Source organism: Dama dama, chromosome 33 (genome assembly GCF_033118175.1).
Source record: "Dama dama isolate Ldn47 chromosome 33, ASM3311817v1, whole genome shotgun sequence".
NCBI classification, from domain to species: domain Eukaryota; kingdom Metazoa; phylum Chordata; class Mammalia; order Artiodactyla; family Cervidae; genus Dama; species Dama dama.
This window is the reverse complement of record NC_083713.1, coordinates 9,332,845-9,355,562: the sequence shown is the minus strand read 5'-3', so window position 1 is coordinate 9,355,562 and position 22,718 is coordinate 9,332,845. Positions and strand designations below refer to the sequence as shown.

Here is a 22,718-nt window from a genome sequence, read left to right as displayed (position 1 = left end):
AAGTGTCTGAGTGTGGGCTCTCATCACCCTCTTAGCATCGCTCTCCTAATCAGCTGAGCAGCGGGCCTGCAACCAGGAGAGCAGCGGCCGGGCACCCATCAGGGCTCAGACGGGGCTGCACAGTGGACCCCACTCCTCCTTTCTCCCTTTCCGGCTCCTGGGGACGCTGCAGAAACCTGGGAGAAACTGGGTTGGGGGTAGGGCCCAGACGTCTCCCTCCCCTCACCGAGCCCTTCCTCTCGCTGGCCCTTTTAGGGTCCTGGGTGCCCCCCACCCCCGCAAGAAAGAAGGTGAGGCAGAAGGAGAGGCAGCCGCCTCGGCAGACCTGGATGCTCTGGGGGCTGAGGGCCCAGGAGCCTGTGTCTCCGCAGGAAAGAAAGACGGAGAGAGTTCAGCAGCCCAGAGGCCGGGGAGAGGGAAGAAGGGATGCGGCAGCAGGATTGGGGCACCAGACTGTCACAGATGCCCCTGGGAGGGGCCAGGACCACAGAGAGGAGCCTGGGCCCACAGGGCCAGGGGACTGGAAGGAGCCGGGACGCCGGCAGAGCAGGAAGAAACAAGGGAGGGGACAGGCCGCCGAGAGAGGCACCTACCTGAGACGGGGACTTGGGGAGGGCGGCCCCGGGGGTGGCTGCGCCAGCCGGCTCGGGCTCGTGGTTGACTCTGATCTCGGGGGTGGCGGCGGGAGAGCCATCAGGCGGCGGGGAGGGGCTCTTGTTCCCTTTTGCAGGTGCGTTGTCACTGCAGAGAGAGATGAGGGAGAGAGAGCCCGATGGAGGGAGGCCGAGGTGTCCGAGAGGGAGAGAGGAAACGTGTGTGTGTGACAGGCTGTGTGCGCGCACATGTGTGTGTCCATGTAGATCCTGGGAAACTGAGGGTGTTCGTGTGTCCACAGACTCACTGAGAAAATATGACACCCATGTGTGCATGAGTGAGTGTCCCAACGCATCCATGTGTGAATGTGCGTGAGAACAGGTGGAAATGAGGCAACACAGGCATGAGCACCGGGAACACGCAGATGTCTGCAGCAGGGCCTGCCCTGGACACAGTGACAACCCCACCCCAGCGGGAGGAGCAGGGCGGGTCCCTGGGAGGCATCACCAGGCGGGATCCCCAGCCTCGTGCAGGGGTGCTGAGCCCACCGCAAGAGAAGGCCAAACATCCTAGAAGCAAAGAGAGTGTCATCTGACACAGCACGCAGCAGCCCCCGTGCTCAGGGCAAGCCTGCTCCTCGGCCTGACCCCGGGGCCTCCGGGCCGGCCTGCGATCCTCCCCGCCAGCAGGGCCCGGCTCCCCACCACACCGGAGCGGCTGGCTCCAAGCTTTTGCTCCTGCAGGTCCTCCTGGGAACCTGGGTGACCAGCAGAGGCCACAGCCAGAGGGGATAAGTAAAGGGGTGTCTCATAGCCAGGGTAAAGAGGGAGAAGCCACGTCAAGTCTCAGCACCGACAAGGGCAAACGGCATGCACAGCCCACCACTTGGGCACAAAGGGGCAGAAATAAAAATCTGCGTTGTACTTGCCTGGAGAGACTCTAGAACAGTGCTGACCAAGATCAGCCCCGCCTGCGGGGGCTGCTTACATTTACGTTTGAAAAGTGAGAGTCGCTCAGCCGTGCCTGACTCTGTGACCCCATGGACTATACCGTCCGCGGAATTCTCTAGGCCAGAATACAGGAGTGGGTAGCCTTTCTCTTCTCTAGAGGATCTTCCCAACCCAGGGATGGAATCCAAATCTTCTGCATTGTAGGCAGATTCTTTACCAGCTGAGCCACAAGGGAAGCCCACGAATACTGGAGTGGGTAGCCTATCCCTTCTCCAGGGGATCTTCCCGACCCAGGAGTTGAACCGGGGTCTCCTGCATTGCAGGAGGATTCTTTACCAACTGAGCTATCAGGGAAGCCCATATTTTGTGTTTGTATTAAAAACGCAGCTCCTTGGTCACACTGGCTACACTTTAAGTGCTCCCCGGCCACATGGGGTGGGCAGACACCGTGGTGGATGGGGCACGTCCAGAAGGACAGACAGAAACTAGGAGCCCTGTCACCTGCCCAGGCTGTCTTTGCCTCCTTAAAGACTACAAATACATCCAGTGTATGAACAGGCACACAGCACACAGAGTTCCTACAATTTGGCAGCTGCAGCAACTCTCTCCCCAAGCCTCCCAGGCCTCCCTTCTGGCTGATCCCCCACTTCTGTTCGGGCTGCAGCCCGAGAAGAACACGCTGAGGCAGTCTGCCCACCCTCCCCACCCTCTCCGATTCCCACCGACACCTCTCTGCCCTCTGCCCACCCCAACACACACACCACACGCAGGAAGGCGGGTTAGGGGTTAGTGGCGCTCTCGGCTGGGCCAGGCGCATGCATGGGGGTCCGGGGGCTGTCCTCGGAGGCCCCCACAGCACAGCACTCCCTACTGGTACCTGTTCTTCTTTCTGCGCAGCCGGGAGAACAGTTTAGCTTTCTTTCTGTGGGGACGGATGGGACGTGGAGGCCTTCACTTGGGGGAAATGAGGATGTGGGACTGGCCTGACCCCTTCCCTCACCAGCAGCCCCTCTGTGCCCAAAGGAAGACTAAGGGCCTAAGCGCCCCCGACTCCCTGGGTGTGAGGAGACCCCAGGCCTGCCCCCGACTCCTGCTGTCCGAGCCACGGCCTTGGCATCCAGCCCGGCACCCCGAGGCGGTGCTGACAGAACAAGCAGCAGAAGATGCTCCCTCAAACAGCTGGTGAGTGGCTCTTGGGTGGGATAGCACCAGCCGCCCTCCCTGCCCGGGTCTGGCCACAGGAGCTCAGGACCCAGGAAGGAGCCGGGTCCGCGGACCAGCACGGGGCCCCGGGAGAAGGCCGCTGGGCTGCCCTGGGGGCCACTCTGGAGTAAGGAGGCTCACAAGCCTCCTCCACCGCCCACCCTCTTCCCGCAGACCAGCCGCTTCCCAAGGGCAGCCTGGCCCCCACTGCCTGCCCGGCCACCCCCTTCAACCATCCTGCATGTGCCGCCTTGACCTCAGGCAGGAAGGTGACCTGTGAAACAAACGCCCCGGGGCCTTCCCTTCCTGCAGGGCAGCCTTTGGGCCGCTCCCACACTGCGTTTCCAGGGGGAAGTGGGGCAGTGACAGTCACCGAACACTGACTGCCTCCCTCCTCCCCAGTTACCCCGAGAACCCGACGCAACCATCCTGCGCGGTCGGTAAGGAGAGCGAGCTGCAATGCCACGCCATGCTGCGACGCACGGCGGCGCCTCAAGGACAGAGACGAAGGATCCGAAGGGAAATCCCAGGCTCGCTGTGGTTTCCCCAGGGGCCACGGGCCAGGCACATCCCCTCCCTCCCTCGAGGCTCCCCCTCAGGGAGCAGGGCTCTCCTCCAGGCAGGAACAAGGACCTCCATGCAGTGAGTGGCGGAAGGGGGCTCCCCGCTATGAGGATCCCCTGAATCCTTCAGTCCCAGCCTGCCTGCAAAGCAGTGGAGGCACCGCTTCTGCTGCTCCCCAGTGGAGGAAGCCAGGCCTGCACTGGGGGAGCCACAGACTGCCGGGATCGCACCTTCCCAGATGGAACACAGCCAAGGAGAAGGGGCGTCTTCGCCTGCTCCCCTGAGCACAGGGAGGCCAAGGCAGAAAGGCCAAGCCCACAGGGGACCGCAGGAAGAGGCCTTGCCCCAGATGACACGTCCCTCCGTCCCCCACCGCCCTCAGGGGAGGCACACACCTAGGCTGGGCCTTGACTGTGAACGTGTTGCTCCCATGCTGCTTCTCCAGACTGATGAGCACATCATTGAGGTTCTGGTTGAGCTGCAGGAGACACAGCAAGCGGGTTGGGTGGGGCCGCCAACCAGCCCCAGCTCCCAGTGACATCCCTGCTTCTCTTCCACCCTAGCCCTGCCCTGTGCCTCTGCCTGGGCCAGGAACGAGCTCTTCTCTCGCCATCCGTGGGAGCTGGGAGCCGGCACACCAACCCCAAACAGAAAACAGAAGAGGAGGAGGAAGTGGGCTGCACTGCCTAGCAGTCACGGTTTCTGGGGACCATCTCTTTCTTCTTTCTACTTATAGGCACTTCCTAAAATGCCACATAAAGCTTGTACTGTTTTGTTTTGCAAGGGTTTTTTTTTTTTTTCAATTTTGCAAATTAACTGTTGATCCTAATTGCTGAAGTCATTTGCCAAGATGCTTTCAGGCCCCGTTACAAGTGACAGAGATTTCACCAAAAGCACCAGCAGGATGAGGGACTGACCCCATGCATCTTGTGTTTCTGCTCACTGAAAATATTTCCCTCTCCTCCAGCCACTAGGAAGCCCAGAGTTGAATTTTCCTCCTGACTTTACAAATATTTTCTTCCCAAAACACGTCTCTGTTTGTTTTTTTCTTTTAATTTTTCACAAGTTGTCTCATACTGAAGGGAAGGAGGAGAAGTAAGAAGGAAAAGGAAAAAAAGGAAAACTCACGCAGGAAACAACACTCAGGGTGGTCCCCCAGGACAGGCCCCAAGGTGGCCAAAGCCCTTTTCCTGTCCTGGGCCTGGAATCCCCCATGACCTACAGCTTCATTCTTCTGGGCCCTGGAGACAGTCAGGCCCACCCATGGCACAGGGAAGGAGGAAGTTGCCAACATGAGGTTTTTACAACTCAGCTTTGCAGTTTAACTGCCATATTCATCAAAATGAAAATAATACAACATAGGAATTTAAGCTAATCAGACCCCATCTTACATCAGATTCCAGTAGATAAGGCAAATCTGCTTTAATGTCTTAAGGAATATTTTTAAAAAATTATAATTGGAAAAATTTTAGTAATTTATTTATCATCAGCCTACAAATTGGGAAACCACCACCATTTTCTAACACTGAGCTCGCTGGGCCAAGGCTGCCTGAGAGCATGTCTCCAGTTTGAGGGCCGCTGGCCCTGCCCAGGCAATGAGAATAGACCTGGGAGCAGGACAGGGGCTAGGGTGAGACCCGTGGGGCTGGCTTGCAGCCTCCCAGTGCACCCAGCAGCTCCTACTGGGCCCTGACCCTGTTCCTCAAGGGCAGGGGCTCAGAGGGGGCGCTACGGTGACCTGTGTCTCTAACCCCAGCAGGGAAGAGGAAGCCGGGCCCCGCAGTGCCTCCGACCCTGTCCCTTGCAGGTGGAGCATGGCCCTGGGTGGGTGGGTGGGATGCGGGGGAGGAAAGGGACCTACCTACCTTACTCATTTCCTTGTGGAAGTTTTCCTCCAGGCCCGCAATGCTCTGAAATGTGTTGACATAGAAACCCACACGGCTGCAGGACAGAGGTAAGAAGGGCCAGGTGGATTGCAGGTCAGGGTGGTCAGCCCAGGAGAGCCACGCGGGCGGCTGGACCTCCGCCCTCACCAGCCCCAGCCCCAGGAGGGCTTGGAGCAGAGCAGCACAGCCCTGCAGCCTCCGGAGAGTGGCCGAGGCTCTGCCTGCCCCCTCCCGCCCCTCACCTGTTCCACAGGGATGGCAGCTCCTCCTGCAGATCCACATTCATCTCCTCAAACACTTTCTGGGCTTTGATGAGCTCCTCCTCGGCCTGGGGGGTGGGATGGGTCATTTCCCTCTGCAGGGCCTGCATCCCAGCCAGCCCAGGCCAGGCCCCCACCGAGACCTACTCTCCCCAGTGCACTGGAACCAGGGCTCGGGCCGTGGACGCCTGGGCAGACCTCCCCGAGTCCCTCCCCCGCGCCCCGGGGGTGCTCCAGGCAGGGGCCGGGAAAGCAGCCAGGGCCAAGGAGAGAGGCCCCATGTGGTCCAGCGCCCCAGGGGGACCTGAGGAAGGAGGAGAGCACAACGCACCGGCGCCAGCCAAGGGGACAAGGGGGCAGAGGCCCAGGAAGGCCATGAGGCCCCAGACCAGCCAGGTGGGGTCCTGTCCACTCACGCTGGAGCCCCTCTCGGGCTAAGTGTCTGCCGGCTGCCCAGCTCCCTGGTCCTGGCTGCACCGGCCCCTCTGACTCTTCCTTCCCCTTTCCCAGGGCCGGCCCCTACTCAGTCTCCACCACCAGGCTGACTTCACCTCCATGGGAGCTTTCCTACCTTCTCCTCTGACCCTTCCCCAACAGAGGCAGGAGCTCGGGGACATGCAGAAAGGCAGGGGAGAGGGCAGGCCAGGAGGGGGCTGGGCTGCCAGGCAGGCTGCCTGTGCCCACTCCAAGGGCCAGCCCGCACCCTCCAGGCCTGCACACACACACACCAGTTGGTGGCACTCAGGCCCCATGGCAGAATCCTAGAAAGGCGGGAGCTGGGCGGAGGGTGGAGGTGAGTCACAGACCCCGGCCCCAGAAAGCGCTCTGCTGGCTCATTCTGGAGAGCGCTGCAGGAAATAGTGACTCAGGGGGGTGACTTGGATTCGGGGTCTGAGTCACAGCCCAGGAACGTGGTGGCCTCGCCCAGGAGAAAACTTCCCTCCAGCAGCCTCATGTTCTCAGGCCAGCTGGCCTGAACGCCAAACTGCTGCAGAACACACCAGAGCTGCCCGTCCAACTGAAGCCCACCCGGCTGTCCACGCAGCTTCAGGCACCAGGGTCAGCCCACGTCTCGTCCTAGTCCTTCTGCGTCTGGCCCAGCCAGGATGACTAGGGAACTGGAGGAGAGAGGGGCCACCACGCTCCTGACTCCATCACCTTCAGGTTGTTGGAACATGCTATGCTGAGCAGGAGCATCTCATCTAACTTTTTAAAATCTCATTTAAAAATTAAAGGGAGCATAAGAAATCAAAGAAATGTTTCTAAATATGCATGCCTCTGGCCACGCCTAGAATGGATCAGACCTGGGGTGCCCTCCAGGCCAAGAGCCAGATCATCCCTGCCTTAATTCTCTGAGAACCCCAGTGCCTGATGGGGGCTACCACCCCCGAAACAGTGACTCCCACACTTCCAGACGCCAGAGCCCCCACACTGTCATGTGCACTTCCCATTCAAGTGCCCACTGGACAGTTCAAGTCCCACATCTTCCAGGACACTGACCTCCCTGGCTTCCATACCCACGGAGATCAACCCCTCTGGTCCCCACGATGCCGGTCCTAACTCCCCGAGTGGACAAGCATGGCCAAGACGGTGAGGATGGCACAGCAGTTCATAGCTGGACACCAAGCCCTGTCCACAGAGCTCAGCAATGCTGCCGAGGACAGGGTGCCTTCGTTTTAGAGTTCCTAGAAGTCAGGGCCTATCCTTTATTTCCTTTGAGTCACATTCTTCATATTCTGGCTCTTTCAGAAATACCAGGGATGGCAGGAGGTGGGGGGATAGCTGTCCCTTGCTGGGGAGACCATGACACGTGTGGAGAGCAACTTGGAACCAGATCAGGGAACACCCGGAGCTGGCCAGCTCAGGAGAACACAGGCTCGGGAGCTGGTGCTGTCCCTCCAAAGTCGAGTCAGCCAGCAAAGGCAGCCCAGGGCCCCAAGTACTCCAGCTCACTGCCAGCCCCCAGCCAAGGGTGAGGCAGGGTGAGGAAGAAAGAGGAGAGGCTCAGATGAAAACTGGATCCAAATGGGAATGTCAATTTGGCCAAAAGGCAAAACATCTGCCGTCCAACATCCAGAGATGAGATCCCGTGCCCTGGCCTCTCCTGCCAATCCCCCAGGGTGGGGGGTGAAGGTGGGAGATGGGACCCTCCCAGCTGGATCCCCACCCACACCCATCCCAGGAGCCCCAAATCGGCCATGGCCACCACCCCTGGCCCCACGGTCTTCCAGGAGCTTATCCCACTGGACTAAAATGTTCACCTGGCACCCTCCCAAACCCATTTCAGGGAAAATTGTGCAGAAATCCCGGCCCTGGCTCAGTGGCTCCATTATTCCCCCTCCAGCCCGAAGTCCTGAACTCCATAGGCGGGACAAGCCATTCCAGTCACTCAGCCCTCCTGCAGGCTACCCTAACCCAGGCCATCTCCCCCAGACCCTAAAGAGGTGGGGCTGTTACTCAGTGCCTCTAATGTCAGCCCACAGCTCTGGCCTAAAAGAAATCAGGCAGCAGGATGAATAAGAAATTGGGCCGTGAGCCCATGCTAAACCCAGCGCTCTCCACATCACAGGTATTCAATACACGTGAGTTGAAGATGATGAAATCAGAAGTGGCCCAGAAAACATGGGCAGCTGCCTGGATAGAAACCCAGCCTCCTCAGTGGGGCCTGTCTCCTGCCCCCTCCCAGGACCACAAAGTGCTGCTGCAGTCAGAACCACGAGGCTCCCTCTCCCAGGGCACTGCATCACGGTCCTGACCAGGGCCCAGCCCACTCCAAAGTGTTGCCAGGATAGTAGTATCACTTTTGCACAGAGAGCCTCCTCCAGGAAGCCCTCTGGGATCACTGTGATACAGAATGCTTGCCCTCCGTGGAACTCGCAAAGAGCCAGTCCTTTCAGCCCCAGGTCTCAGTATCCCAGCCAGACGGAAGAGCCTTCTCAGTGTCCCCCAGGGGCACCCCAGGGCCTGTAGGTCCAAGGGTCACCATGACTCTGGCCAATTGTGGCAGGACCACCCACAGGGACCCCCAGTCCAGGGAGCTAGGATAATGACCCAGGGCTTGAGGTGGGTGAGCCCTGACTCAGTCATTAAACGGCTCTGGGAGCTGGGCAGGAGATTCTGCCTCTCTGGACGGGTTTGTCTCCTCAGTAAATGCAGGTTAACCTCACAGTTCTTATGAGGTCCGAAGGAATACGCAATAAAGACACCACATCTGTCCCGGCAAGAGCCCTCACAGAGGACAGAGTCTGAGGCTTTCCTGGGCTCCTGGAGGCTAGGATTTCACAGTCGGAGCCGGGATGACCAGAGGTCCAGGCTCTAGGACAGAGACGGGCCCATTCCAGGTTAACCAGAGCCCCGGCCCCCATCCGTATCCTCCTTTGACCTCAGCTCTCCGAAGCAGGAGGTCTCCCAGCAGAGACATTTGAAAACACCCCTGCCTCCCAACCGGGGAAAGAGTCGCGCCCTCCCCCACTCCCAGTGGGGCTGGGCAGACGGGCACCCAGCACCACCCAGCGCCAAGGACAGGATGACAGACCAGAAGGCGCCAGCGCGTGCAAGGTTAGAAGCCGGTGTCACCTGATTTCGGAGCAGGTTAGTTTGGGCTACGAGATGAGCCTGCAGTTTGCCTTGGCACCACTGGGGGGCGGCTTTCTCAAGCAGCGAGACAGGCTAGGGGTGGGGAGGGGAGGTCAAGGCCAAGGAGAGGAGAGAGAGGAGGGAGACCGGGAGAGAGAAACAGACAGACGTTAAACACCACATCCCAACGTCTCCAGGGCAGTGACGGAGCCCTGCCTCCCTCCAGAGGGCCAGCCCCCCACAGCAGGCAAAGGCCCCTGAGGCTGAGAATTAAGGGGAGCCCCGGGGAAGGCGGAGAAGTGGGTGAAGTCCAGCTGCAAAGCAGAATATGAGAATCGTTAGCAAGGGCAGAGGGACTCAGCAAGCAGGTCCTGCCCTGGGGGCGCTCACGGGGCGGGGGGCGGGGAATGTGGGTGCAACACCCCCCACCCCCACCCAGACCCGGCTTGTTCCAGCTGAGACAGGTTCACATCGGATCCCGTGACCGAATTCCACTCGGAGCACACCAGGCCAGGAGGGGCTGGGCCAGTGAAACCCAAGCCAGGCCTGCTCTCATCCTGGAAAGCGGCCTCCGGACTGGCGGAGGGGCCGGGGGATGGGCCAGGAGGGGGCCCCACCCATCAGGCCCACGAGGCCTCCCACTCACTCGCCCTGTGACCCGTGACTCGGGACTAGTCAGCGGCTGTGAATCCCTCTGCAAAGGGGGCCGAGGACCCCTGCCCGCCGGGGCGCAGGGGCAAGCCTGCAGAGGGCGTGGTGAGCCAGCACAGGAGCAAGGCTCCCTGGGGGCTTGGCCCCCCTGCAGAGACTCGCAAGCCCTCTCCCCCAGCCGCCACCACCGCCAGCCTTACCTTAGCAATTTTGGCTTCATCCTTCTTTTTGGCGGTTTGAAGGGACTCGTAATGGTGCCGGGCACTGTCGTAGTCCACCAGCTTCCGCCCGCGCTTGGCGATGCGTGACTGGAGTACGGAAGGAGGAAGCAGCTGAAGGCTTCAGCAGGACGCCCGTGCTGAGACGCTGGCCCGGGCAAGGGGGCCTGGATGAACCCAGAGGGCTCATGGCCGCCGACCCCAGGCTCAGCAAGTCTGTCTCACAGATGCCTGAGACACTCGCGTTAACATTTCTGGCAGCAAAGAGCTCACCCCTCAAGGCTTCTCTCCTCCTGAGCCACCCCATCAGCCTCGCTTCCGCACTCCCTGTAAAACTCCTTCAGGAGCATTTGCACTGCGGGGCCGGGAGCCAGCATGGAGTGTGAGCCCTCCAGAGGAGCGGCCCAGCACCGCGGTCACTACCTGAGCTCTAGACAACTCTGCCTGTGTGTCGGGGGCACCTGGGGCCCCAGCTGCCTCCTTGGAGATCCTAACACACTGACAAGTTCTAACTCACCTGCACCCGGCCAAGGCAGCTGGCGTTTTGAACACACGCAGTCACACAGATACACCCAGATGAGAGGCAATGCACACAATGACACACAGCTTCCCTTCCAAGCACACAGAGTCCAATACAGGGCATACAACGCCCAGGTCTTCCAGCCCCGTCATACACTTCGTCAGCCCTAGAGTCACTCCACAGTTACACGGCCACACACGTACATGCTCCACGAGGTCTCTTTCCATAGCCCGGAGACCCACAGGGACAGGGTTTCCAGCTCAGAAAGGCCCAAGCCTGGGAACTGGAAGGCTAGCCTCAGAGGGAGCAGCCCCAGAGGGTGAACTGGGAGGCGAAGGGGAGGCCTGCCTTCAGCCCTGGGCTGCCCGCATGCCCCCACCTCCTGCTCCCCGACACAGGCTGCCAGGCCGCAGCAGGGTGGAGGGCCAGGGCACTGCTCACCTTGATGTCAGGGAACTGGCCCAGGTACGTGTCCATGGTCAGCAGCGCCTGGTCCACCAGCTTCTGGTGGTAATCCATCCAGAGCAGGTCATTGTTCTGCAGAAGGCGAGAGCACAGGAGTGGACACCGCGGGGGCTGGGCTGCGGCAGGGCCAGCTCGCCCCTCCCAGGGACCCAGGGGCCAGCCCCGTCGCTTCACAGCTGGGCGGCACCTCAGAACCTCAGACTGGTGTTGGTGTTGGTGGTTTAGTCGCTAAGTCATGTGCGACTCTTGCAACCCCATGGACTATAGCTTGCTGGGCTCTTCTGTCCATGGGATCTTCCAGGCAAAAATACTGGAGTGGGTAGGCATTCCCTTCTCCAGGGGGTCTTCCCGACCCAGGAATCAAACCCGGGTCTCCTGCATTGCAGGCAGATTCTTTGCCAACTGAGCAATGAGGGAAGCCCAACCTCATCTATAAAACGGGGTCACAACTCCTGCCTTTTCACAAGGTGACCTTGAGGATGAGATACGCCCATGGCTGGTGGGGCCAGGGAGGGAGGCTTCCTGGGCCAGGCGTTACAACTCAGAGAGGAGAGATGCCTCCAGACACCACAGGAAATGCATCTCAGCATGAGGGTGTGTCAGATGAGCAAAATGACCCCCAGAGAGGGGAGGGGACTTGCCCAAGAGCACGCAGCATGTAAGAACCGGAAGGGCTGTTCCCAGAGGGTGCAGGGTACCATGGGCAGCCAGCTGAGGTCAGAAGGCTCCCCAGGGGAAGGACCAAGGCCACTGGGCCCACACTCACCTCAGCGATTTTGCTTGCTTCATCCCTGCCAGGCCAGTCGGGCTCGTACACCTCCTGCAGACACTCGTTCAGCTTCTTGGATGCCTCATGCATGGCTGGTGGGCAGACAGGCCACACTGCAGGCAGGGCTGGGGAGGGAGGGCGGCGGGGCGGGGCGCAGGGAGTACCCTTGCCCCCACCCCTGAAGGCCCAGGAGGTATGTGGCCATACCAGACAGCCCTGCTCCCCTTCCCAGCTCTGCATCTGTCAGCTCCACGTGGGGAAGGCCCCTCTCTGTGTCCCAGGAAGCCCACCGGTCCAGCCGGGTCTGCCCCTTACCTTTGACCGAGGCCAGGTATGTCCGGAGGTCCTTCTGCAGGCGGGTGCCCTCGGTCTACAAAGAGAGAGACGAGGATAAGGGGGGGCCTGGAGCACAGCCCACACCTGCCTCCTGCCCCCTGCACCCTGTGGACGCCTGCCATGGATGGGCTGTCCACTGCAAAGCATCAGGGGCCTACGGGAGACCAGATAGGAAAACACTCCAGGTTTGGGGTGCGGCGGCTACTGCCTCTCTGGCCACAGACACACACTGAGCTTCCACCTTGGGAGCCCCGTTCCTGAAGGGACATTCAGCTTCTCTCCTAGGCACTATCCTCAGCCCTGGAAGGAAGGCAGCAAGACAGGGACCCTCCACCCTGCACGACACACTGGCGCACAGCCCGTGGGTATGATGGGACCAGCGGCTGGCAAGCCTGCCCTCGGGCAACCATGAGCCAGGGGACCGACAAGCACAGGAAGATGATGGGGGTACAGGGACCACCCAGCCCTGGTCCTGAAAGCCTGGGTTCTGCCTGAGGCCAGCTGGCCCCCAGCGCATCCCACCGGAGATGAGGGGCCTGGGGCAGGCCTTTACAGGGACAGGAGGTCTCTGATGGACAGAGGACGACCCAGTGGGGAGAGGAGAGATCCAGAAGGGGAGGCCTTTGACAGGAGTGCAGAGAAGGGTGGGGTCATGTCCAGGCCTCTCAGGACACTGGCCCTGTTGAGAGGGAAGATGCAGGGGAAAGGGAAGAGGGGGGAGTGGCCCAGGGAGTGAAGCCCTCAGAGCTAGCAGGGCAGCCCCAGGGGCTCCCTGGAGCAGGAGGGCCAGTAGAGAAGTGAAACCACACGCACAGCCTCAACTCCCTCTGGCATCAGCAGGAGGCAGGAGCGGGAAAGCTGAGCTCCAGGTGTGAGGACGGGTGAGCTGGTTGAGGCCAACAAGCAAAGTGAGACTCCCGCGAGGGAGATGCTGAGGTTTCCAGAAGCCGTGTGGAATGCAGGAGAAAGCACACACAGGCTGTGGGGCTGTGGAGACCCAGACCTGTCCCTTACTAAACACATGCGTGTTCAGGCACTTCAGTCGTGTCCAACTCTGGGTGACCCCCTGGACAGTAGCCCGCCAGGCTCCTCTGTCAGTGGAATTCTCCAGGCAAGAACAGTGGAGTGGGCTGCCATTTCCTTCTACATACTAGACATGGAATCCTAAGAAAGTTACTGAACCCCGCAGAGCCTTGTCTCCTCATCTGTCAGTGGGTCAAATGACCGTGGCCTGGGAGACCACAAGCAATGTGCATGGAGTGCCTGAAGGGCACCTGGCCCATCGCAGGTGCTCGGGGACGTGGCTGCAGGGAGCTGGAAATGGCTTCACGGTGGCCATGTGAAGAGCAGCCTCGGAAGGTGGGCTCTACCCTGGGCAGCACGATGGGTGGGGAGGGAGACACAAGGGAGCCGGCCTCTGGAGCGCCGTGAACGGCTGAGCCTGGGGATGACCTCCCGGAGTCCCCGCCAGCCCATGCCTCAGTGACATCTTGTGTGGAAGTCCTGCTCTCTGAGGGAGGCTTAAACAGACCATGGCAGCAAGCCGTAGTCCCAGGAGATCTGCGCCCCTACAGAGCTCCACCTGCCAGCCTGGAGCTCCTGCCTGAGACAAAAGTGGTCTCCACCCTTGCTGGTCAAACAACGCCCCTGCCGAGAGCAGGCCTGAATGCGGGCCCCAGGCATGGGCCCACCCCAGCACCCTCAAATCTCTGCTGTCCCCCTGCAAACAGGGCCCCTCCTCCTGGCCAGAGTCCTCTCATCATGCCCCGAAGTCCTCAGAGCTGGGGCAATAGTTCCTCACTGGGGCCAGAACATCCCACACGTAGCCTCTCAACACGACTGTCACCACCTGAGGAAGAGGAAGCTGAGAGGTTCCGAGACTTGCCAGGATCACACTGGCACAGGGAGAGCTGGTGAGAACTTCCATGGCCTGGGCATGTGGGCCCCAGTTTGCTGAATCAGTCATGACAGGGCCAGGAACACAGGCAGCTGCCTGTTCTTTACGATGAACACAGCCGTGCGACCGCAGACACCACAGAGAGGGCTGCAGGGCGTCACACTAAACACGGAAACCCTCTCCAAAACTCCTTCGGTCCCCACGGAGTGTAAAACCCTGGCCATGGAGGAATCTTCTGAACATCCAAGTTCAAGGTGCGCTTATTAAAGTAGGAAACCAAAGGCCAACCCACAAGCACTCAAACCTGTCTGGAAGCCCATCAGGGATCATGTGTGGACCCAAGACTGGGGCAAGAGGAAGGGTCTACCCCACTCCCGAGGTAGCCTCCCCAGTCTGAACAATTAAGTGCTGTGGTGGTAGAGATGAGGATTTAAGTTTACCTATGATGCGATGCTCTTGTATTCATCCGAGGTCAGAATCTTCCAGACCCAGCTTCTCTTCCCACCAAGCCTCATCAGCTTGCTCCCCTCCCCACTGTCCCCCAGCATCTGTCTGCAAGGCACCCAGAGGAAGGGGTCACCCACAGGGCGGGTTGCTGGGCTTGCCCAGGCTTCAGGCTGTACCAGGGCCCCTTGTGCTTCCCAAACAAGGCCACGCTGTGAGCAGGCACACTGGGCACAGATGTGCAAGGGCCGCCTGGAGCCCTGCCTCCCCTGTGCCAACTGCAGCTGGTCCCCAATGTCAACGTCCCCCCCGGGGGCCCCCAGCCAGCTGCTTCCTCAGGCAGCCCTGGCAGCAGGCTACCCTCCACCCTGGCTCTGAGAAACATCTCTTCGGAGGTCCCTGGGTTCTAACATATGCCTTGCAGAGCAGCTGGGGGAAGGAGAAAGTTCTGGAGTCACTGCCCTCAGCCTGCTCTTCTGTCAGCCCAGGACTAACACCAGGTGTGGCTCCACAAGCTGGCCAGCAGGCACCCCACATCCCCCCATACCTCCCTCCAAAGGCTGGCCCCCAACTCCCTGACATCAGCCCCCATCTTCCCAGGGAAGCCAGGAGGCAGGGAAGTGCTCCCTGCACAGACCCCTCTGGCTCCAGCTGGACTCCTGAGCCTCTGTGGTCAGTGCCAGAGGATCGCCACGTGATAGCCGGGGATGCCCACTTGGAGGAGAGCCCTGGGTGGGCCCTGGAGAATGAGAAGGAACCAGACCTGCCCCATCTCACTGACAAATAGCAACTCTGAGCCCTGGGGAGCCAGGTCTAGGCGGTCCCCTAGGAGGAAGAAGCTGGGCCATCTGGAGGACCCAGAATGGCTCCCAAGGATTTGAGCTGGATTTAAAGCACTTGGGCGGGTGAGAGTGAGTGAGCCCTCCGGGGCTTCACAGAAAGGACAGGGCCAGGGAGGCCAGACCTAAAGTTGAGTAGGCCCAGAGGGGCTATGCAAACTGGGTCCCTGTGAAAGCAGGCAACGGGAAAGCAACTCACCCCCTCTCGTAGGATCTACCCCCAGTGGAAGGGGTGGGAGACTCATGTCCTTGAAGCCCAAACTCCCTGCCATCCCTGGCCCTGACTAGCGCTGGCCCATTAGGCTGGACGTTCCCAGATGAAGAACAGGGCTACCCATGCTCAAGCTTCACCTCGCCCTTCCCAGGGCTCCCCAAGCCCTGCAGCTTTCTGAATTCACTTTCCTGAGAAGAGTGATACTCACTTAGTAACCCTTTCTAAATCCTGAACCTCAACCCCAGGCCCCAGTCACCCCCACCCACCAATCAAATCCAGAACTGTCCAGTTGCCCTAACTCCTAAGGGAGGGTTACCCTGAACCTCAAACGAGACCTCATATTTGCCCACTCCTGCTTCTACCCTCAGCCCCTGAGAAGCTGACCACACCACCCAATCTGCAGGCAGACAGAGCACCAGCTCAAATGACCACCCATATCCACAGCCAGGGAGCCAAAAGCACTGGCTATCTTTAGCCCTAGCCTCACTCCCCAGCTGCTCTGGGCAAGGATCAGTGACTGCTTGCCAAGAGCCAGGGACCCAGAGGGGACTTCAGTGTTCTTCTTCAAGCCTCCACTTTGAAGGTGAGCAAACTGAGGCCCAAGGGGCAAGTGGTCACCCAGAGCCAAACAAGCAGTCTCTGCTACCGGCTTTGAAACACCTCCCATTACTGGCCTCAGGGGACAAGCAGCCATGGGGGCGCCCAACCCTGCTCTGAGGAGCCCCTCAGTGGAGCTTCTCTGGCAGGTGAGGGTGACCTGGCCTTGGGCCCTCTCCCAGCACGCTCCCCTACACTCTCCCAGAACGCACACTTGCCCTATCCCAGCATGCCCTCTGATCCTCTCCCAGCATGCTCCCCAGTCTTCCTACCATCATGCTCCCCAGCCTTTTCCCCGCATGCTCCCCAACCTTCTATCAGCATGTTCCCCAGTCTTGTACCACCATGTCCCCCGGCACTCTCCCAGCATGCTCCCCGGCCTTCTCCCAGCATGCTCCCCAGTCTTATACCACCATGTCCCCCAGCCCTCTCCCAGCATGCTCCCTGGCCTTCTCCCAGCATGTTCCCTGGCCCTCTCCCAGCATGCTCCCTGGCCTTCTCCCAGCATGCTCCCTGGCCCTCTCCCAGCATGCTCCCCAACCTTCTACCAGCATGCTCCCCAGTCTTGTATCACCATGTCCCCCAGCACTCTCCCAGCATGCTCCCCGGCCTTCTCCCAGCATGCTCCCCAGTCTTACACCACCATGTCCCCCGGCCTTCTCCCAGCATGCTCCCTGGCCCTCTCCCAGCATGCTCCCCAACCTTCTACCAGCATGCTCCCCAGTCTTGTACCGCCATGTCCCCCGGCCCTCTCCCAGCATGCTCCCCGGCCTTCTCCCAGCATGTTCCCCAGTCTTATACCACCATGTCCCCCGGCCTTCTCCCAGCATGCTCCCTGGCCTTCTCCCAGCATGCTCCCCAGTGTTATACCACCATGTCCCCCGGCCCTCTCCCAGCATGCTCCCCAACCTTCTACCAGCATGCTCCCCAGTCTTGTACCGCCATGTCCCCCGGCCCTCTCCCAGCATGCTCCCCGGCCTTCTCCCAGCATGTTCCCCAGTCTTATACCACCATGTTCCCCAGCCCTCTCCCAGCATGCTCCCCGGCCTTCTCCCAGCATGCTCCCCGGCCTTCTCCCAGCATGCTCCCTGGCCCTCTTCCAGCTGCTCCCAGCCACAGGCCAGTGGGTTGCCAGAGTTTTTCAAAGGAGGCCCCTTCTCCCGGGGGTTCCTTTCTAGTCACAGAAGCATTGGTGGGTATCTTCTGTGCTTTCTGAGGCCTCAAATGTAGGCCTGAAGTAGGAAGCGGCCTGGTCCCTCCCAGCCCCCAGTCTAGGCCCACCAGCCCCTTTCCTAGCAAAGCTTAGATCCTGACCTCACTGCCAACACCCATGCCCATTCCTGTGGCCTCTTCTGGCCTCCATTCCTGTCTGTCACTCACTGGGACTGGTGTGCAGAAGCCACAGAGCCACGGCCCAGCTCTCTGTCCCTGCTTCCTTGGCCTTTCCCAGGGAGGAGAGAATCACCAGAGTCATTTGACTCCCAACTTCTACTGTCTTCAGATACAGTCACAAAAGTGGCTTATTCTAGACTTAGCAGATCTGAGAGGGGAATGTCTCAGGTACAACTCAGTTAAGGTATTTAGAGCCCTTTGGGGTCAGGACGTCCTCCCTTGGATATAACCACTGCCCCCAGACTGTCCACATAATTAAGGCCCTTCTGTCACCAGCCCTTGGTCTATAAAAAGAAATGCTAAGGATGCCTTTTAACTCACTTGCAGTTTTTGGAACCAGAGAAGTATGGGTCTGTCCACTCCCAAAGCTGGATGGCCTTGGGCAGATTACCCAATTTCTCTAAGCCTCAACTGCCTCATCTACGAAAGGGGAACAGCGATACCAGTTGCCTTACAGGGGTGTCGGAGGGATCCACAAGCCATCTACAAATGGCCCGGCCTGGAGCCCACCACTCAGCCAGGCACAGTCGACACTCAGAGGGTGCCCAATCAAACCCAGTCTGCTCCGCCCCCATATTAAACCTTGCAGATACCACTCTCCTCACAAGACACTTCTAGAGAGCCCACTTGCCTTGACATTCAAGGCTGCCCAGAATCTGGCCATGATCTAACACTAGCTCCCACTCCCACCCCACCCCAACCTTACATCTTACCTAAAGTAAACCCCCACAGTGCTCCCCTTCCCCTAGTCCATACCCAGCGTCAGTGCCCCCTCCTCCAAGAAGTCTTCCATGACTCACCAGCCCACACTGATCCCCTTCTCAAGCTCCTCTACTCCACAAATTCAGCTCTTGACATTTTCCACCTGGCAGCCACAGTTCCATTTTCACAAGCTCTCCAAGGCCAAGGGCCATCCATACTCACCAGCTGCTTGTTGAAATTCTGGACACACTGTTCAAACTGCTCATCCTTCGTCTCATCCGCCTTCCCCAGTTTCTGGAGGACCTTCCAAGGCAGAGGGAGAAGGGAAGAATGTTACACTGAGAAGGAAAGTGGCCAAACCAAGAGCAGCAGGTCACCAATACCACAGAGCCCTCTCCACCCCAGCGGGGTTCTGGGAGGTCCATGGACAGGATCACCGAGCCCAGGCCACTGGGACCACCAGAGGGCCTGTGGTTGCTGTGACCCCCAAGGGCAGGACTGAGATCTCTCCCTCCTCTTCTCAGGGCTCACCCGTCTGTCAAGAGGAGGAGCTTAGGACAGGCTTGCTGTAGTGGCGGAAACCAGGAGTAAGAGGGGGTTGCGTGCCCCTCCCACCTGATATCACTCTGCAGCCCTGGCTGCTACACCCTAACCTGGCAACTGAAAAGTGAGCCAAACACCAGGGGGCCGGCAGGGGTGGCCCCACCTCCCCATACGACTCCATTTCCTGGGCCCACTGCTCACGAACCCCAGAGGGAGGGGCAGGGAGGTAATCAGTCCAGGACCAGGAGGGAGGGAGGGCTGGCGGAGGGTCAGGCTCTTGCTGTCACTAGGAGTCAGCTTCCAATCTGCCTAGATTTCCAGCTGAGACTCCTTCTAGCCCGTATCTAGACGCCCTCCCACCCCTGGCACTCACACTGGCACACACACATTCACGCACACAGAGGCACCCAAGAACACGTACACACAGGCTCACGGACACACACCCTGTTCCTGACATCTCAGAGGCTGACCCTCCCCTCAGTGAGTCACAGCTGTCCCTTCTTGGCGGTGTCAGAGAGAGGACGTGGCAGGCACAGGTGGCGAGATGGGTGGGTGAAGGCAGAGAGAGAAACCCAAAGTCTGGAGAGGGAGAAAGCTCTAGAAAAAGAAGAAACTGGACCAGGAGTCTGAAAGCCCTAAGCAGAAGGGCTGGCCCACCAGGTACTCCCAGACTCCCAGCTCCCAGCTCCTCCTGCCTCCAACTCCAGAGTTCTCTACAGTCGGAGACAGAGAGAGAATTCAAGAAGCAAGGATGGGTGAGGGCAATAGGGGAAGAGCAGAGGAAAATAAGAGATGGCGTACAGATTAGGCAGAGAGAGGGTGGGGTGTGGAGGGAGAGAGGGAGGCAGGGACTCCCCTCCACTGGCCTGGGCAGGCACCTCCATGGGAAGCAGAAGGAACAACATGGAGATGAAGGCCCGCAGACAGTGACCAAAACCCAACAAGAATAAGAAGGAAACAGGTGGCTCTGGGTAGGGGTGGCAGGTGGAGGAGAAAAGCAGGTGAGCCCCCAGCAGGGATGAGCTCAGATGGGGTTGGAACACTAGGTCAGGGTCCTAGACCGAGGGATGCCCAGTCTCAGAACAGAGCCTGGACCCTCCAGAACCCTGACTGACCCTAGGACAGCCTGCACTGCCCTGCTCCCCCTCCCCCACCTGCCCAGGAGCCACAGTGGGGCCAGTCAGCCCTCTGACCCTCTCTCTCATCATGTAATGAATTCGGCCATCTCTTGCCAGGCACTTGCTGTGTGCCCTGGGCATCTCTGCTGGGGCAGCAGATCAATCAGACATGGGTCCAGTCCCAAGACAGAGGGAAGTACATGAGACTGTGGGAGACCAGGATGGAGATCCTATCCAGCCTGTGTAATCAAGGAAAACTTCCTGGGACAAGTGGCAGCTCAGACTGAGAGGACAGCTTGGCAGCAGGAGGACCAGAAAGATGAGGTCCATTACTAGGGAATTTCAAGATGCTCCAGGTGACTAGAGGTCACAGAGGATGGAGAGGAAAGGTGGCACAGAGTGGTGCACACTGGGGAGCAGCCCCCAGTAACTCTGTCAGGACACTGTCCAGCAGGCAAGGGCAACTGGATGCCAAGTGCTGACACTGAACTGAGGAGAAAGTAAAACCAAACCACCGCGAGCAAGAAAACGGGCACTTCCCTCAATCCAGGCTCCCCCTCCCCTTGGCAGCCACATCTGGCTGGCTCCATGGGAACAGGGTGGAGCTCCGGGGGTACCTGGCCCACTTGACACTGAGCGCGGGCAGGTGGCTCACCCCCATCTATGCCAAGGAGAGAAATGGACCACCAGATGGGAAAGAAAGACCATCCAAAAGTCAGCATGGTCCACCGGAGCAAACCAGAGGCTCCTAGGAAGCAGGACCAGAGCCTGGCCGGCGCTCAGGCAGGAGGACTGGAGGTGACGCTATCTACCCACTGCCTCTCCTTCTCCCTGCAGAGATGCACTTGACCAGTGGAGCTGCCAGTCCCTCCCTGTCATCAGGGATCCCGAGCAGGCCAAGGCCCCAGCTGTCCACACCTGGCTCCAGGCATCACACACAGCTGCGTGGTTCACCAGTGAGACCTTCAGGCCTCGAGAAAGGCCAGCCATGGTGACATGCCAGGCAGTGAGAAGACCCTGAGAAAAGGGACTCTTACTGTCTCTCTGAATCTCAAGCACCTTGTCAATAAATAAAGAGAACATTAGCACCCACCTTAAGGCTCATGTGAAACACGTCTCCATATCTAGCCCCTAACAGGTACTCAAGTATAGGGCTTTCAGAGCTGTCTTTACACAGCTGAGGGCTGGGCCTGACATGAACCCACCCTCCTAGTCCAGATGGATGGCATCCCACGATGCCAGACAGAAGGCAAGTACGCACACTCTGTACTCAAATACACAGGCAGGCATGTGCACACAGCCGACTCCTATTCATCCTTCAAAACCCTGCTCAGGCGACACCTCCTCTGTGAAGCTGTCCTCTCCTCCTCCCCCGCCTCCACCACCTCTCCTCCTCCTCCTCTGCGAGACTGTCCTCTCCTCCTCCCCCGCCTCCACCACTTAGGGCCTAGAACCAGCTCTCCTCACTGCCTGGGGGTCTGCCTCTGGCCCCAACCAGGCCTGCACAGCCTGAGGTCAAGGGCAGTGTCCAGCCTTCCTGCGTCCCCGGCTCACTAACAGGGCAGAGCACAGGGTCGACACACAACACGTTCTCATCTGAGCTGTGAACTTTGAGGTCAGAGTCACGACCTCCAACAAAGCAGCCCATCGCTCAGTTTCCTGTTACGTAAAATGAGAGGGTCTGTACGGAGAATACTCAGCCTGACAACACAGAGAGCTCACCATGAAGGTAGCCGTTAGGATCAGGGGTTAGAACTGGCATTCACCCGAATCTGAGGTCTGGTCCAGTGGGTCCCACTGGACCCTGCAGCGTGCCGCAGAGGGGCATGACCAGCGTGGCTCTGCGTGACCTCCAGCCAGCTGCTCACCTCGCCTCTGACACCTCAGCGCCCGCCTGTGATGCGGGGGTGACAAGGGTGCCCCGGCGCGTGGAGGCGCGGGCTCACCCAGTGCGCGTGTGTGGGCCTCGGCCTTGTCTCCCCTCACTGTACCTGCCTCGCTTTACAGAAGAAGGCGCGCACACACCCTGGGGCCCTGTCCTCAGGGCAGCTCCCAGCATGGCTATAGGGGAGAAGCAAGCTGGGCACTGCTGCCCTCAGGACAGGGACCGGGACAAAACTTGGTGCGGTGAGACCCCACAGCACCGATGGCTGCGTGCTTCCCACCCTCCAGAGCCAGGCTCCTGCTGCAGCCCGGACGCTGGGGGAGAGGCCTTTCCCACCGGCCCCCGGGGCACCCAGACCACACCCTATCCTGCCCTGCCGCCGAACAGCTGCTGAGCCCTGCCCGACCAGTCCCCACACTCAGAGACCCCAGGGCAGCTCTGTCCAGCCGTCACCAGTGCCCTCACCAGGGGACACACACACGCTCAGAGGCCTCTCCACGCCAAGAGGGGAGCCCTGGCCGCGGGCCTGGGGGACACAGATGCAACACTCAGATCGTGGGGCCACCCTGCGTGGAGTTCAGCCAGCCACTGCAAGCAGCAGGTGGGCTCTGGGTGTCAGGAGGGGCGGGCCACCGGGGCTCAGGGGATGCATGACAACTGAGCCAGGTTTTGGAGAATGAGCTGGAGTTAGGTGAGGAGGGGGCCTGGAGGCAGTCCAGCTTCCCGATCCCTGAATGAAGCTATGGAGATGCGTGGTGAGGGGGCCCAGACACCCCTATGTCACACTAATCTCGCGTGTCTCCCTTGTAATCGATAAAAGGGAACCTTTCTGGCAATGTGACAGAGGACAGGTCACAGCCCCCCCACAGCAAGGTGGGAGCTGCTCAGCCCAAGCCCAGCGCAGTCCAGGAAGCCTCATCGGTGGCCCTGTTCCTCTCACCACATCCTCAGTGCAGCCAGGGACGAGAGGGGCTAAAAACCTCGGTACGACCGATCCCCGGCAGGGCCGAGTGAGGCGAGCTGGTGGCAGAATGAACCTCCTCCTGACAACATCTGCAGGTCAGCCTGTCAGAGCTCGGGCTGTGACTCAGGGCT

At 59.8% G+C, this 22,718-nt stretch overlaps 1 protein-coding gene across 13 annotated transcripts in view; it reads right to left on the bottom strand.

The window, feature by feature from the left end:
* Window positions 1-22,718, bottom strand: part of BIN1 (bridging integrator 1) — a 55,710-nt gene that overhangs the window by 9,012 nt on the left and 23,980 nt on the right. For 7 of the 13 annotated variants that reach the window (XM_061135760.1, XM_061135765.1, XM_061135768.1 and 4 more), the window contains exons 2-11: window positions 18,300-18,380; window positions 11,972-12,026; window positions 11,654-11,748; window positions 10,864-10,959; window positions 9,885-9,992; window positions 9,034-9,126; window positions 5,440-5,525; window positions 5,177-5,252; window positions 3,707-3,789; window positions 594-741 (exon numbers count right to left, since the gene is read on the bottom strand). In XM_061135760.1, coding sequence (XP_060991743.1) covers window positions 594-741; window positions 3,707-3,789; window positions 5,177-5,252; window positions 5,440-5,525; window positions 9,034-9,126; window positions 9,885-9,992; window positions 10,864-10,959; window positions 11,654-11,748; window positions 11,972-12,026; window positions 18,300-18,380 — 921 coding nt within the window. The remainder of the gene's footprint in view (window positions 1-593; window positions 742-3,706; window positions 3,790-5,176; window positions 5,253-5,439; window positions 5,526-9,033; window positions 9,127-9,884; window positions 9,993-10,863; window positions 10,960-11,653; window positions 11,749-11,971; window positions 12,027-18,299; window positions 18,381-22,718) is intronic. The other 6 variants (XM_061135764.1, XM_061135767.1, XM_061135770.1 and 3 more) reach the window with 1 other exon arrangement.